At 43.9% G+C, this 17,673-nt stretch overlaps 1 protein-coding gene across 1 annotated transcript in view; it reads right to left on the minus strand.

The window, feature by feature from the left end:
* Positions 1-513: 513 nt before the first annotated feature.
* LOC115458272 (serine protease 55-like) overlaps positions 514-17,673 on the minus strand; it is a 46,248-nt gene continuing 29,088 nt past the window's right edge. Inside the window, exon 6 of the mRNA XM_030188136.1 lies at positions 514-1,128. Coding sequence (XP_030043996.1) covers positions 514-1,128 — 615 coding nt within the window. The remainder of the gene's footprint in view (positions 1,129-17,673) is intronic.

The raw sequence follows: 17,673 nt of genomic DNA on the forward strand, positions 1-17,673 counted from the left end.
ATGGCCTCCAGCAAGAACTGTTGCAACTATGATGGGCTAAGTGAATTGGAGGGGGTATGAAATAAGGGGGGGGGGGGGGGAACCAAAGTAGCAGTATATGAAGACCTAATAGATGCTAGTTCTGACCGAGCTGGAGGCCCAAACCTGCTGGAGAAAACTGTCAGACTAAAAAGACCTGGAATTTCCAATTTATTACTTGTAGGAAATGGTAAATTATTTTACAACATATAAACGCTTTATCTGATAACCTACACTGAGTTTGCAATAATAGAAGGATTGTTTTGTGCTGCTTTGTTTTTTCATATACGTAGGTGAAAGTCGCCAATCTCTGTGATATGCAGCAGCAACTCGAGAATGGGGAACAAGAGAGAGTGCAAGAAACAGTGGCAGCAGCCCAGTTGTAGGTGGCAGTAGAATGTTATAGTGACATTTGTAGGAGGGTAGTTAATAGAAGTAGGAGGAGTTAGTGGCAGAAGGGATATCAGTGGCAGTTAGTAGCGATGAGAGCGAGGGTTAATCACTGGTCATATTATTGAGGTTTAGCAAATCATGGTAGCTCATGAAGGGGATCCCGCTGGAGGATCTAGTGGAAATAGTAGTGAGAATTGTGGAGCCATTAGGGAGTCTAATTAAAACGGGATGTTTTTTGTGTTTACGGAAGATTATTGGTTTGGAGGGGACGGGTTTGACAGGTTTGACGGGTTTGACAACAGGAACAGTAGGAATAGCAGGGACAACAGGGGCAGCAGGAACAGTAGGGACCTCAGGAACATCAGGGACAGCAGGGACCTCAGGAACATCAGGGACAGCAGGGACAGCTGATGGGGTGGGGGAGCTAATAATGGGTGTTGAGGCAGTAGTGACCGAAGAAGTAGCAGAGGTGTCAAATGGGGGCTCCTCCTCTTCCTCCTCTTCATCCTCCTCCTTTGACAGACGCTGTTCATCTGGCACATATGGCTTCTCAGCAAATGCTGTCATTTTTATTATCCAGTTCACATATTTGGAGACCAGAGTGTAGACACCAGGTTTCCGCTTCTCACCACAGCCGCTTCCCCAGCTCACAATCCCCACCTCATACCAGAGACCATCCTTCACGTAGTTGCACACCAGGGGCCCGCCACTGTCACCCTGTGGGGGAAAGGAAAGAAATGACACAGCCAGTACTTAATGACCTTTTTCCTACACTAGCACTGTTTATAAGGAAGAGGCAATAGATGAATATTGTTTAAATCAGTAGAAGGTCTTGGTTTATCTTATTCTAATTCTATTCTTAGGCTTATATATAGTCTTATATGTCTATGACTGACACTACTAGAAAGCAAGTAATGAATCAGTCCCTGTCTGTGCTATTAAACACACAAACACACATGTAACATCATGATTACATAATCATAGTTACATGATCTGGCTCTCAAATAACAGGGACTTGAAGCAAGCAGGAAAAATTAAAATCTGAACTGTCTTGAGCCAAAATAAAGGTTTGCCAGCTTGTTAGGATTTTGAAGCAGCTGTTGTAGTTGGAGCAGTGGCATAGCCATGGGTGGGCCCAGGTGGTCACAGGTCCACTCACTTTGGGCTGAGGCCCACCCAGCAGTGGCACTTCTCTGATGTGGCTAGTGTCATTCCCCAATCCCCACCAGCTCAAGACTCCTGGCATCTCTCCCTTCCCTCTCCTCCCCCCACATTCTGACATCTCAACTCCACCCACCTCAACTCTCCTGCATTTTTGAGTAGAGGAGTGTGGTAGCTGTGTTAGTCCACTCTTAAAGGTTATCAATAGAAATCAAACAAAATAAAACATGGAAAAGAAAATAAGATGATACCTTTTTTATTGGACATAACTTAATACATTTCTTGATTAGCTTTCGAAGGTTGCCCTTCTTCGTCAGATCGGAAATATGCAAATGTGCTAGCTGACAGTGTATATAAGTGAAAACATTCAAGCATTACTATGACAGTCTGACAGGGTGGGAGGATGTGGGTGGGTAGGAGGTATGCATGGGGACATCAAAGCTAATCAAGAAATGTATTAAGTTATGTCCAATAAAAAAGGTATCATCTTATTTTCTTTTCCATGTTTTATTTTGTTTGATTTCTATTGATAACCTGCATTTTTGAAAAAGCCTTCATGTTTTGCTGGCAGTGAGCAGTAAGTCATACCCGCTGCTTGTGCCAGTCCTAAGCCTTTACTTTTGATGCAACTTCCTGATTCCACACAGGTGGTACCAGGTCAGAGGGACGGCTCAGTGCCAGCATGTGCAGCAGGTATGAGTTGCTGCTCACTGCCAGCAAAGAAATAAAGGCTTTCAAAGGGGGGGGGAGGGGGGGAGGGAGTTGAGAGATGCCCAGTCGCCTGGGGGTATAGACGAAGGAGAGATGCCGGCTGGGGCTGGGGTTCTCGTGCCTGCCCACTTGGAGCTCAGGCCCACCCAAAATTAGGTGTCTGGCTATGCCCCTGAGTTGAAGCAGAACAAAAATCTATTTTGGCTACCTGGACTGCAATTTCTGGCACAGAGCAGGTGACTTCTACTACTAATATCTGTGCCAGCCATTGGAATGCAGTGCAAGGAGTAGATGTTGTGTCCCAAAGGTGCTGGGGACAAGTTTTTTGTACAAATTCAAATGTGGAGTGGTTTCCTACCAGTGGGCAAGCATAGCACGCTTGCACAGGGATGTCCCTGAAATAAGAATTTGCACTATTTGGGCATGACATAAGGAGGAGCATTCATCAGATGTAGAGACTAATAGTGTAGAAAGAACTGAATGGGCCCTGGGTGGCTAACGTAAGATCCACCCCCACCCCATAATGCCATCTCTCCCATGGTAATGGGGACTGAGGGGGAGGGATTTGGAGGTAAACCTTGCATCATTTATCGTTTACCATTTATTACATTTGCTATACTGCTTTCAATGTGAGCAAAACAAAGCTGTTTAAAGTAAAAGCAATAAAACATTTTTTAAAAATTTAAAGACAGAAAGGAACGCCATTTGTAGATAAGACTGAACAAACTCCCATTATCACTGAGACACTAAAACCTAGTCAGAAGAGCAACCACAACTATACAGAGTCAACAAAAGTACAAGAGAGAACCAATAAGTCAGACACAGAGACAAGGCAACCCAAACATAAGCAGAATCCCTCCTAACTAAACCTAAACTCTGTCCTCCCGCTGCAGGATGAGTCCGGACCTATGTATAAAATGCTGTCTGCATCAAGGAAATCCGCTTAAGTTGCCAATTGTAGGGAATGTCTTTGATGCAGCCTGTTGGGCGTGGTACCGGAAGATTGGAGGGTCGCTAATGTAACGCCGATTTTTAAGGAAGGTTCCAGGGGAGATCCGGGGAATTATAGACCGGTGAGTCTGACGTCGGTGCCGGGCAAAATGGTAGAGACTATCATTAAGAACAAAATAACAGAGCACATTCTAAAGCATGGACTGATGAGACAAAGTCAGCATGGATTTAGTGACGGGAAGTCTTGCCTCACCAATCTACTACATTTCTTTGAAGGGGTAAACAAACCTGTCGACAAAGGTGAGCCGGTGGATATTGTGTATCTGGATTTTCAGAAAGTGTTTGACAAAGTCCCTCATGATAGGCTCCAGAGGAAATTAGAGAGTCATGGGATCAGAGGTAGTGTATTGTTATGGATTAAAAACTGGTTGAAAGATAGGAAACAGAGTAGGGTTAAATGATCACTATTCGCAATGGAGAAGGGTAGTTAGTGGGGTCCCTCAGGGATCTGTGCTGGGACTGTTGCTTTTTAACATTTTCATAAATGACCTGGAGGTGGGGGTAACTAGCGAGGTTATCAAATTTGCTAATGACACAAAGTTGTTTAAGGTCGTCAAATAGCGGGAAGATTGTGAAAAGTTGCAAGAAGATATTTCGAGACTAGGAGACTGGGCATCTAAATGGCAGATGACGTTCAATGTGAGCAAGTGCAAAGTGATGCATGTGGGAAAGAGGAACGTCATGAGTCACGGAACAAGAAAGGGTGTAAGCTCTTTGAGCAGGGACTGCCTTTCTTCTATGTTTGTGCAGCGCTGCGTATGCCTTGTAGCGCTATAGAAATGCTAAATAGTAGTAGTAGTAGTAGTACCTGGGAGTCATCATTGATGATACGTTGAAATCTTCTGCTCAGTGTGCTGCTGCGGCTAAGAAAGCAAATAGAATGTTAGGTATTATTAGGAAAGGGATGGAAAACAAAAATGAGGATATTATAATGCCACTGTATCGGTCCATAGTGCGACCGCACCTAGAGTATTGTGTTCAATTCTGGTCGCCGCACCTCAAAAAAGATATAGTGGAATTAGAAAAGGTGCAGAGAAGGGCGACAAAGATGATTAAGGGGATGGGACGACTTTCCTATGAGGAAAGGCAGAAGAGACTGGGGCTTTTCAGCTTGGAGAAAAGGCGGCTGCGGGATGATATGATAAATGTATATAAAATAATGAGTGGATTGGAAAAGATAGACATGGAGCGTCTGTTTATGCTTTCCAAAAATACTAGGACAAGGGGGCATGCGATGAAGCTGGAGTGCAGTAAGTTTAAAACAAATAAGAGAAAATTTTTCTTTACTCAGTGCGTAATTTGAGTCTGGAATTCGTTGCCGGAGAATCTGGTTAAGACGGTTAGCTTAGCAGAGTTTAAGAAAGGTTTGGACGGCTTCCTGAAGGAAAAGGCCATAGAATGTTATTAAATGGACGTAGGGAAAAACCCACTATTCCTGGGACAAGCAGTACAAAATGCTTTGCTCCGTGGATCTTGTCGGGTGATTGTGACATGGATTGGCCACTGTCGGAGACAGGGCGCTTGGCTAGATGAACCTTTGGTCTGTCCCAGTGTGGCGATGCTTATGTCTTATGTCGGATGTATTCCCCTGACCGACTGAGAAAGATGTTAGAAATCTTCATGATAAGATGACTACTCTTTGCTGCTTTATATAATGGAGTAAACATGAACAATTAAGGAATATAGGTACTTGTGACCTGGATTGGCCACTGTTGGAAACAGGATATTGAGCTAGATGGACTATTGGTCTGACCCAGTATGGCTACTCTTACGTTCTTGTGACCTGTGATGAGGTGGACATGTAAAGCTTAAGGGCAATGAAGTATTGAGCCTTTGAGTGACACCGCTGAGGTCCATGATAAAGTAAGACAGGGAAGAGTTGATTATATAAAGAGTGTATTTCCTAAAGCTGACATATTACAATTAATAAATGCAGAAAAAAATACTTTTTTCTACCTTTATTGTTTCTCTTTTCTCCTGTCATTTTGATATTTCTTCTCTCTCTGTCTACTATCCATCTTTCACCCCTATCTCCATTCTCCCCTCATGTTCAGCACCTGCCTTCTCAGTGTCCCTATCCCTTCCATGTGTCCAGCATCTCTTCTCTGTGTCCCTGTCCCTTTGCTTATCCAGCTTGTCACCTCTCTCTTTCCTTCCTTCTACAATGCCCATCCTCCCCTCCCTTCTCCACAGGCTGGCATCATTCTTTCACTCTACTGGTTCAGTGTCTCTCCCCTTCAGGGACCAGTTTCTGTCTCTCATTTCTCTCCCATTCATGGTCCAGCATCTCTGCCCCCCTTTTCTGATCTCTCTCACTCACTCTCTCTTCCCTCCACTCACCCCCTTCAGTCTAGCATTATCTCTCACCTTTTCCTCCCCAGGTCTCTCTCTTTCTTCCTTCTGCCTCAACTTCCCCACCCCAGTGGCATCTCTAGAGAGAAATATTTTGGATGACAACAGGGAGGCAAGCTAGGTATGGGGAGAGGCAAGCCAAAGTGACATTTTCACACATTATAATCTTTCCTCCCATACCTCTATATAAGTTATAAAAGAACCCATAAGAAAGTCTCAAGGGTCTTCTATTCATAACAAATCCTGCCAGTTAGTTTCAGCCTTTTCTATTTTATTTTTCCTCTCTCGCTCTGATTTCTAAGCTTCCTTTTTCTATTATCGTTTCTATTCTTTCATCCTTCTCACTGGTTTTCTGCCATCTTTCTTCTTTTGTACATTTCCTTCCTATTTCTTTTGTTTCCCTTTGGTATTCTTTATCCTGATCATACTGTAAATAATTAGGTCTGCCACCTCCGTTGAGCAGCAGAAACCATGGGCTGTGTACTATCCTGTGTACTATCCTCTAAATACTTATTACTCCAACCTTGTGTCTGCTCATGACAGTTTTATACAGTCTGGGCAGTAGCAGGTTCCCTAATTAGAAAGAAATCCAGTATTCAGTAGATATAGTAATATAGTTTATTAGCATCAGTATCTTACCGAAAGATAGTACAGGCAACCAGGTATTCATATGGTAGAACAGCACTTCATGACACATCTCTCTCCAGCCTTCTGGAGTCTTCTGATCTAATACCCTCTAGGCTGCCCTTTTTATACCATTTTGACCCTATTCCATTTCATTCCAATGGACCCTAACTTTCTCACCAGAGCTCCTGGCTCTTATCGGTTGATAAGAATGACTTCACATGTTCTCAAGCTCTAAGTATAAACAAAATATGTTTAGGACAACATCTGCGAAGAAATCACTTCACAGGTCATTTTGCCCTCCTCAGCTCCCCCTCCCTTCTACTTGCACCTGACCCTCTACCAACTTGCATTAGCCAAAACATCTTGCTCATGACTTCTTGCAGGTGCCAGTCCCAGCATTGTTGACAAGAGCTAATGCCCCCTCCCTTGCCAGCTCTCTGGGAACTCATTTCAGCTTGTGCTGCAGTGAAATGTATTTTGCATCAGAGATGATTTTTGATTTTACGAGGCCTAGCTCTTAGCCTGAGCCATTGGCCTGTATTTCACCGAGAGCCAGGGTTAGCATATTTCTATAATACTCTTTCATTCTCCTCTCCCCTCTTTCTCACATTCCTTGGTCCTCTTTTTCTCACCCAGTGCCCACTCTTTCCCACCCTTCACATACTGCCCTCCTTCTGTTCATATCCTTTACCTCTTTCCTTCATCTTTATTCTTTTTTCTCCCCCTTCTCTCACCACCCTCTTTCTCCCTTTATCTCTTCTTATTCTCCCTCCTCTTCTTTATCTCCACCCCTCTCATCTCTCCTTTCCCTTCTTCACACTCTCACATCTTTTCCCCACCTTTGATCTCCCTCTTCTCCCTCTTGCCTTACCTTCACTCTTCTTTCCTCATTTCCCACCTCTCCTTTCCCTTGTACCTTTCCCCATGCTCTCCTTTTCCGTTTTTCCTCTCCCACCTTGATAGTTCTACCCCACTGCCCCTTCTCTCTCAACATTCTCCTGTCTACATGTCTGTCTTCCCCACCTCTCTCATCTCTCTCCACTTCCCTCCAATACCTCATCTCTCTCTTTCATTACATGTCCACTCATCCTTGGCCCCCTCTCTCCTTGTGCCTGTGTTCTTCCATAATAAAATGAATCCTCTCTCCCACTTGCTTCCATTGTTTCCTAACTTCTCTTGTTAAGCCCTCTGCTCTTATGACTGGCCCATCATACTCCATACTAGATGCCCCATGCCTCCTGACAGTAGGAGGAACGCCTCACACAGCATCAATTTCCTGAGTCACGCAGGGCAAGTCCTGTGATATTTGCAGTGACATCTATGGGAATCCATCGACTCAGCAAGATGAAGCTGTGTAAGTAGTGCTGGTTGCTCAGGGGAAGATTAATATCCATTTATTATTTTTGCTGTAGGGTTGGCTCAAGACAATTTGCTGCCTGAGATAAAGGATGAGATATGGTGCCTCCCTCCAAACCACCTAAAAAGTGGGGCCTCCTCAGAGAGCAAGGAGGATCCCTCACTCAGAATGACCACCAGGCCATTGCCCTAAGAAAAAGAAATGAACTGTATTCCCAGGCTATATAATCTAAATCTTTCCATTTGCTGGTTATGCTTAACAGTAGCAGTGACTTGTTGCCCAAAGTGCGCTCAGAAGGCTGCCTATCTGGGACACATGTTCTGGACTTCTTGATTCTGCAGTTCTGGAACCAATTAGCCAGACATGCCTCCCGGATATGGCATATACGTTGGACACCATCTCCCCTTCAACTTTTTGATACCTTTGCAGTACAAGGGCACAGACCAGTTGGTCGTCCTTTTTTGAGGCACACGGTGCTGATTGCCAAAAAGATTATTTTGAGTTTGTGGCTCCAGCCAAAGACACCTGAAATCTACCATTGGCGGTCATCGATGATACAGCTTAGTGCCTTGGGAGTACAGAGGTATCTCGGACCTTGCCTCTCCAGCAGGAGACAGTTTTTTGCGTGCCTGGTCCTCGTTTTGGGAGACCTTGAACCCAGTTACCCATAGCCGTATCCTTAACACTTAAGCGAATGATTAACAATAGGCTAAGAAGTGGTCTGGACTAAGGGATGGGACGAGAGGGATGGTGGTGGTGGGGTTAGAGGAGCATATTTTGATTTGTACTATGGAGACATTGACTATGTTCTTGACAGTCATGTTTTTTGTGTTGTTGCTTATGAAAAATTTTATAAAAATAATATAAAAAATAGTAGCAGTGTAATTATGTAACTTGGAAATCTAATATAAAAAACACCAATCCCAGACACTGGGTACTGGACCATCATGCTGTTAATTTAAACATCTATTTTGTATTTACAGAAACCCTCATAGACCCTCTTCTAAGAATGGATGCAAAGCAGAAAAGGACATTTTCCCAGAACTCACCATACAAAAATGTTCTGATTTTGCTGTAATTGCAGCAAAAACAACATAAACCCTCTCAACTACCAAGCTTAATATTAAGTACCTGCAATACAGAAATTTAAGAAAGGGCTCAGAACCTATAGAGCTAATCTACTATACTATAAGACATAAGACATATGCATCGCCATGCTGGGACAGACCAAGGGTCCATTGAGCCCAGCACCCTGTCTCCGACAGTGGCCAAAAGAACAAGCATTTCGTCCCGCCCATCCCGGAAATAGTGGATTATTCCTACGTCCATTCAATAACATTCTATGTCCTTTTCCTCCAGGAAGCCGTCTAACCTTTTTTTAAACTCCGCTAAGCCAGCCGAAGTAAAACCACAAGGAAAATGCAGCAACGCAAATATTGCAGTGGGACCTAGAACACCAATATGTCTATTGGGAAATTGAACAAGCTGGATTACTATAAATCTTTACATACCAATTCCATGCAGAATACTCAGCCTCGGTCATAAACAATGAACACAGATAGACCCTTGCAAAGTATAGAATAGGAAACCTACAAATTTAAAACGTGAATAAGTAGACAAAAATTAAAGTTAAAGCAGTTGACAATATTGGTTAAGCATCTGTTGTCTACTCATCAACCATGGTTTCATGCTGGTCTAAAAGTATGTTAACATCAAGTCAGGAGAGCTGAACTCCAATGACGAAAAAGTAAATCAGATTTCAAGGAGGATAGCTAGATATGCTCAGCCGTATTTTGTTACTCAATTGCATGCTGCTAAACAATCATTTTACTCTAACCAGACTCAGCAAGCATCTAGTTGTGTGAAGCAACTATTTAAAGTTTTTAATACCCATACTACCTCCCCATCACAGATAGCTCCTAGGGTCCAATTACCCTTGGACACTTTAGCTAACTTTACACAGTACCTTTTGCTCAATGGACCCTATTCCTTCAAGTTGGCTGAAATTACCATCTATTGGGTTGCTCTCATGTCTTAATTCTATTCTTATCAACAGTTTAATGGTTGGTAAAGTACCTGTCTCATTAAAGACTGCTCTTATTAAGCCTATTCTGAAAAAGCCAGATCTTAACCTTCTACAGTCTAAGAATTATCGCCAGGTTTCCAATCTATCCTCTTTCCAAAATTATGGAGTCAGTAGTCCTTGATCAGCTTTCTACCTATATTGAGTCCACCAATGCCTTGCACCTGCGCCAATCTGGTTTCTGTGCTATGTTCAGCAAGTAGACAGTTCTCACTGCTTTAATTAGTGGACTTAATAGTAACTTGGAGAAGAGAAAAATTGTTTTGTTAGTTTCACTCGATCTGTCAGCGGATTTGGACCTCATTAATCACGATTGGCTCTTACACAGTCTCTCTTCACTTGTGTATTCTTGGACTGGTTCTCTTCTATTCTGGGACAACAATCTTTTCAGGTGGTTCAGTCTTCTTCTAGTTCAGGCCTTTTTCCCCTGACATGTGGTGTTCCTCAGGGGTTAGTACTCTCCCCTACACTTTTCAATTTGTTTGTTAGTCCTTTGGCTTTACTCACCCAGTCACTGGGGATCAGTCGCTATTCTTATTCTGCACTTCCTTTTCGTTTTATTACACTGATCTGATTTCTGTTGACCTGCAGCCACTTCAACATTGATTACATTTTGTGCATGTTGGCTACAACATCATCGATTAGTTCTGAACCCTGAGAAGACAGTGGCCTGCTGGGTTATTGGATCATTAACGCAATCGACTATCACTCCGTTGTTGTTTGGGAGGTACATTTTACACCTGTTCCATCTTTTCATTATCATGGGGTCATTTTGGATTCAGCCCTGACCTTTGGCCCCCAAATTTCTCATGTTGTGAGATCAGGTTTCTTTTTTCTACGCTAGTTGAGATCAATTTGTAATTTTTAAGGATTATAATGCATTCTGCACTCTGTTCTATGCTTTTCTTCACTCCACATATGATTACTGTAATGTCACCTATGCAAGGATTACTAAGCATAATCTCAAGAGATTATAAACATTACAAAGGAAGCGCCATACAAACACGGTGCAACACTTAGCTTTAGTCCTACGGCGCCACCGTTTCACCAATATGTGGCTTCATCAGGGACTATCGTTGCAACAATCAGCTTCCCATAATCTGAAAAGATAGGATTCCATCATAAATATTACTTAAAATAATGCCTATACACACAGGTCTACATACTTTTCAGTCAGAATGTCTCTGCTCAAAATGGCGCTTACGCGTCACACGCCAAACAAGCCCTACTTATAGAACGCTCCTATCAGCTGTTCTGTGACTCATAGATCAGCTGTTCACATTAAAAACATGACGGGAAATTTAATGTTGACTCTTACTTAAAATTACTTTGAGCTTCAAGCTTGAAGTTAATAAAATGCATTCCACTCAATTTTATTATTTAATCCCGAAGGCTCAAGTGATTTGAGTTTGAAAGTCCATTTTGCTTCTTTCCTCAAAAGCATCAACTTCCTGTTACCGCCTCACGGGTTCTTTTGTATCCTGTCCAGTGCACAACACCTCAGTTCTTCAAATTTGTGTTTACAAGAAATGCAATATTCAACTAAAGGTTCCTTAATGTTGCATCTGGCGATATTGGATCTATGCTCAAGTAATCTTGTTTTGGGGGCTCTAGTTGTCATGCCTACATACAATTTGTCACACGGACATTGGATAACATAAACAACACGGTCAGTTCTACAATTTGAGAATTGAGACAATCGATACATTTTGTTGTTAATTCGATCTTTAAACTCTCTTGTCTCTAAGGTAATCCTACAAATTTGGCAGATCCCACACTTAAAATGTCCCTGTTTGAATTACACAATTAAATACAGTGGTGGAAATAAGTATTTGATCCCTTGCTGATTTTGTAAGTTTGCCCACTGACAAAGACATGAGCAGCCCATAATTGAAGGGTAGGTTATTGGTAACAGTGAGAGATAGCACATCACAAATTAAATCCGGAAAATCACATTGTGGAAAGTATATGAATTTGCATTCTGCAGAGGGAAATAAGTATTTAATCCCTCTGGCAAACAAGACCTAATACTTGGTGGCAAAACCCTTGTTGGCAAGCACAGCGGTCAGACGTCTTCTGTAGTTGATGATGAGGTTTGCACACATGTCAGGAGGAATTTTGGTCCACTCCTCTTTGCAGATCATCTCTAAATCATTAAGAGTTCTGGGCTGTCGCTTGGCAACTCGCAGCTTCAGCTCCCTCCATAAGTTTTCAATGGGATTAAGGTCTGGTGACTGGCTAGGCCACTCCATGACCCTAATGTGCTTCTTCCTGAGCCACTCCTTTGTTGCCTTGGCTGTATGTTTTGGGTCATTGTCATGCTGGAAGACCCAGCCACGACCCATTTTTAAGGCCCTGGCGGAGGGAAGGAGGTTGTCACTCAGAATTGTACGGTACATGGCCCCATCCATTCTCCCATTGATGCGGTGAAGTAGTCCTGTGCCCTTAGCAGAGAAACACCCCCAAAACATAACATTTCCACCTCCATGCTTGACAGTGGGGACGGTGTTCTTTGGGTCATAGGCAGCATTTCTCTTCCTCCAAACACGGCGAGTTGAGTTCATGCCAAAGAGCTCAATTTTTGTCTCATCTGACCACAGCACCTTCTCCCAATCACTCTCGGCATCATCCAGGTGTTCACTGGCAAACTTCAGACGGGCCGTCACATGTGCCTTCCGGAGCAGGGGGACCTTGCGGGCACTGCAGGATTGCAATCCGTTATGTCGTAATGTGTTACCAATGGTTTTCGTGGTGACAGTGGTCCCAGCTGCCTTGAGATCATTGACAAGTTCCCCCCTTGTAGTTGTAGGCTGATTTCTAACCTTCCTCATGATCAAGGATACCCCACGAGGTGAGATTTTGCGTGGAGCCCCAGATCTTTGTCAATTGACAGTCATTTTGTACTTCTTCCATTTTCTTACTATGGCACCAACAGTTGTCTCCTTCTCGCCCAGCGTCTTACTGATGGTTTTGTAGCCCATTCCAGCCTTGTGTAGGTGTATGATCTTGTCCCTGACATCCTTAGACAGCTCCTTGCTCTTGGCCATTTTGTAGAGGTTAGAGTCTGACTGATTCACTGAGTCTGTGGACAGGTGTCTTTCATACAGGTGACCATTGCCGACAGCTGTCTGTCATGCAGGTAACGAGTTGATTTGGAGCATCTACCTGGTCTGTAGGGGCCAGATCTCTTACTGGTTGGTGGGGGATCAAATACTTATTTCCCTCTGCAGAATGCAAATAAATTCATATACTTTCCACAATGTGATTTTCCGGATTTAATTTGTGATGTGCTATCTCTCACTGTTACCAATAACCTACCCTTCAATTATGGGCTGCTCATGTCTTTGTCAGTGGGCAAACTTACAAAATCAGCAAGGGATCAAATACTTATTTCCACCACTGTATAATATAGAGCACTTAAAGATTTTTTTAAAAAAAGCGCAGCAATATATGAAGAGTTTGTAAATGCGTTAGAAATCCCGATGATAGAAACGTATCAACGGTTCTCAATGTATCTGCTGTCAACCTAGGACCTGTGGTCTAATAGGTTTCTGAGGGATTCTCTTCATATTTAGTTGAATAACAGCCACACAGCTGTTATTTTGTTGTATTAGTTTACCTTATTGTTGACACACATTATACTGCCCTGTATCTGGTATTTTCCTTCCCTCTACAACAATCATGTCCAGCAGCCTCCTGTGTCCCTTTTTATTTGTTTCCTCCCTATCTGATCTAGCATATCTTCTCTCCCCCTCCCCTAAACCAGCCAGCTATCTTCCCCATCCCATTCCACTACCTCCCCTCTCTTGCCCGTCCTAACCCAGTATTGCCCTTCTGTCATTCTACTCTTCCCATGACCACTGTCTCCCTTTATTCCACCCCCACAAACATATTCATTTTTTCATCCTTCCCTTATTCAGCATTTCCTCTCTCTCCTCCACCTTTGTCTAGCATCTCCTTTTTCTCCCCCTTCATCTTCCCCTTGTCTCCTTCTCCAGTATGTCCAGCATATCACCTCTGTCTCACTACCCCCTCCACATGTTAAGCATCTCCCTTGTGTCTTATACTACTCCCCACTCCTGCTCTAGCAACTCACTTCTGTCTTCATACTCTGCATCCAGCACTTGCTTTATCACCCTGCTCCTTGCAGGATCCAGCAACTGACTGCTATGTCCCTATTTTTTTTCAACCCCCACCCAGTTCCAATATGGCTTCTCCCCCATGCTAATCCATTATCTCCTTTCTGTCACACTCATTCCTCCTGTGTCTACCATTCCACTTCCCCCTTACCCACTTCCTTACTTCCCCCTACCCCAATCCGGGGTCTCTACTTTCTTCCCCTAGTTGGCTGGCTTTAATCTAGCATCGTACCTTACTTTTGTCCCTTGCCTCCTCTGGCACTCAATTGCCATCAGCCCCACCACTCAGCTGCTGTTCCGCTAAGTTGAACAGCAGTAAAGGAAACAGAAAGCATGTAGCCTTCCCTTCCTTTCCTGCACTGCTATTGGCTCTGATGGTCGCAGTCCCGACCATCAATAAAGGAAGAAGGCCTAGAGGGATTACGAAAAAAAGATAGCTTTAGAGGCAAAAAAACATAGCAAAATTTTTTTTCGGTACATTAAAAGCAGGAAGCCGGCAAAAGAATCAGTTGGGCCGCTGGATGACCGAGGGGTAAAAGGGGTGAACAAGGAAGATAAAGATGTAGCGGAGAGATTGAATGAATTCTTTGCTTCAGTCTTCACCAAGGAAGATTTGGGTGGGATACCGGTGTCGGAATGGTATTTCAAGCGGATGAGTCGGAGAAATGTACTGACTTCACGGTAAACCTGGAGGACGTAATGGGGCAGTTCAGCAAACTGAAGAGTAGCAAATCTCCTGGACCGGATGGTATTCATCCTAGAGTACTGATAGAACTGAAAAATGAGCTTGCGGAGCTACTGTTAGTGATATGCAATTTATCCTTAAAATCGAGCTCGGTACCGGAAGATTGGAGGGTGGCCAATGTAACGCCAATTTTTAGAAAAGGTTCCAGGGGAGATCCGGGAAATTATAGACTGGTGAGTCTGACGTCGGTGCCGGGGAAAATGGTAGAGGCTATTATCAAAAACAAAATTACAGAGCCACATCCAAGGCCATGGACTACTGAGACCAAGTCAGCATGGCTTTTGTGTGGGGAAATCTTGCCTGACCAATTTACTTCAATTCTTTGAAGGAGTAAACAAACATGTGGACAAAGGGGAGCCGGTTGATATCATGTATCTGGATTTTCAAAAGGCGTTTGACAAGGTACCTCATGAAAGGCTACAGAGGAAATTGGAGGGTCATGGGATAGGAGGAAGTGTCCTATTGTGGATTAAAAATTGGTTGAAGGTTAAATGGGCAATATTCACGATGGAGAAGGGTAGTTAGTGGGGTTCCTCAGGGGTCTGTGCTAGGACCGCTGCTTTTTAATATATTTATAAACGATTTAGAGATGGGAGTAACTAGCGAGGTAATTAAATTTGCTGATGCACAAAGTTATTCAAAGTCGTTAACTCGCGACAGGATTGTGAAAAATTACAGAAGGACCTTACGAGACTGGGAGACTGGGTGGCTAAATGGCAGATGATGTTTAATGTGAGCAAGTGCAAGGTGATGCATGTGGGAAAAAAGAACCCGAATTATAGCTACGTCATGCAAGGTTCCACGTTAGGAGTTATGGACCAAGAAAGGGATCTGGGTGTCGTCGTCGATAATACACTGAAACCTTCTGCTCAGTGTGCTGCTGCGGCTAGGAAAGCGAATAGAACATAGTAACATAGTAGATGACGGCAAAAAAAAGACCTGCACGGTCCATCCAGTCTGCCCAACAAGACAAACTAATTTGTGCTACTTTTTGTGTATACCTTACCCTGATTTGTACCTGTCCTTTTCAGAGCACAGACCGTATAAGTCTGCCCAGCACTATCCCTGCCTCTCAACCACCAGCCCCGCCTCCCACCACCGGTTCTGGCACAGACTGCATAAGTCTGCCCAGCACTATCCCCGCCTCCCAACCACCAGTCCCGCCTCCCACCGCCGGCTCTGGCACAGACCGTATAAGTCTGCCCAGCACCATCCCCGCCTCCCCCCACCGGCTCTGCCACCCAATCTCGGCTAAGCTCCTTAAGATCCATTCCTTCTGAACAGGATTCCTTTATGTTTATCCCACGCATGTTTGAATTCCGTTACTGTTTTCGTTTCCACCACCTCCCGCGGGAGGGCATTCCAAGCATCCACTACTATCTCCTTGAAAAAATACTTCCTGACATTTTTCTTGAGTCTGCCCCCCTTCAATCTTATTTCCACAATTCCAGGCATAACATGTATAGAATGTTTGTACATTTGGGAAGCTTGCCAGGTGCCCTTAGCCTGGATTGGCCGCTGTCGTGGACAGGATGCTGGGCTCGATGGACCCTTGGCCTTTTCCCAGTGTGGCATTACTTATGTACTTATGAAGTGACTTCGCATTGGAGGAGGAATCGTACCGGCAGAGACAATAGCAGTGCAAGGAAGAGGGAAGGCTCTGCGGTTTCTGTTTCCTTTATTGCCGTTCGACCTGGTGGGACTGGAGCTGAGTGCCTTTCTTAACACAGCTACCACATTACTTTATCCTAAATTTAAAATAAAATTATTTTCTGTACCTTTGTTGTCTGTCCATTTACTTTTTCTAATTGTGGTGGCCCCAGTCTCTTGATTCTGCTTTCCTTCATCTTCTCTTAACTCTCTTGCCAGGGTTTCCTGCCCACTTGTCATTTTCTCTCCTTTCTTCAGTTTATTTTTCTGCCTCTCTCTCTGTCCAGATTTAATTCATTCTTACTATCCATTCTTTAATTTCCCTCTCTTCACTTCATCTACTTATGGCTTTTCATCTTTTCCTCACCTTTGTTCTCCCCATGCCCCTTCCTCTTATTCTCCACTCTTTCACTAACTTTATCCTATTCCCCTTTCCATCTAGCATCTCCCCTCTTTCTCTCCCCATCCTTCCAGTGTCTCCCTCTCTATCTCTTTGCATCCTTCCATCCAGCGTCTTTTCTTTCTTTCCCTATCGTTCCATCTAGCATATTCTCTCTTTTTCTCCTACCCTTCCATCCAGTGTCTTCCCTCTTTCTCACCCCATTCTTCCACCCATCTACCCTCTGCCAATCCTTCCATCCAGTGCCTCAATCTCCCCTTCCTTCTAGCCAGTTCTCTCTCTCTACACTTTTCCATTCAGCTCGTCCCCCCTCTCTCCCCGTCCTTCCAGTGTCTCCCTCTTTCTCTCTGCATCCTTCTATCCAGCGTCTCCCCTCTCTATCCCTAGTCTTCCATCCAGCATCTTCCCTCTTTCTTTCCCCATCCTTCCATCCAACATCTACTGTCTCTCCCAATCCTTCCATCCAGTGTCTCTCTCTCTACTCTTTTCCATTCAGCATAAGTACATAAGTACATAAGTAGTGCCATACTGGGAAAGACCAAAGGTCCATCTAGCCCAGCATCCTGTCACCGACAGTGGCCAATCCAGGTCAAGGGCACCTGGCACGCTCCCCAAACGTAAAAACATTCCAGACAAGTTATACCTAAAAATGCGGAATTTTTCCAAGTCCATTTAATAGCGGTCTATGGACTTGTCCTTTAGGAATCTATCTAACCCCTTTTTAAACTCCGTCAAGCTAACCGCCCGTACCACGTTCTCCGGCAACGAATTCCAGAGTCTAATTACACGTTGGGTGAAGAAAATTTTTCTCCGATTCGTTTTAAATTTACCACACTGTAGCTTCAACTCATGCCCTCTAGTCCTAGTATTTTTGGATAGCGTGAACAGTCGCTTCACATCCACCCGATCCATTCCACTCATTATTTTATACACTTCTATCATATCTCCCCTCAGCCGTCTCTTCTCCAAGCTGAAAAGCCCTAGTCTTCTCAGCCTCTCTTCATAGGAAAGTCGTCCCATCCCCAC

Source organism: Microcaecilia unicolor, chromosome 14, assembly GCF_901765095.1.
Source record: "Microcaecilia unicolor chromosome 14, aMicUni1.1, whole genome shotgun sequence".
NCBI classification, from domain to species: domain Eukaryota; kingdom Metazoa; phylum Chordata; class Amphibia; order Gymnophiona; family Siphonopidae; genus Microcaecilia; species Microcaecilia unicolor.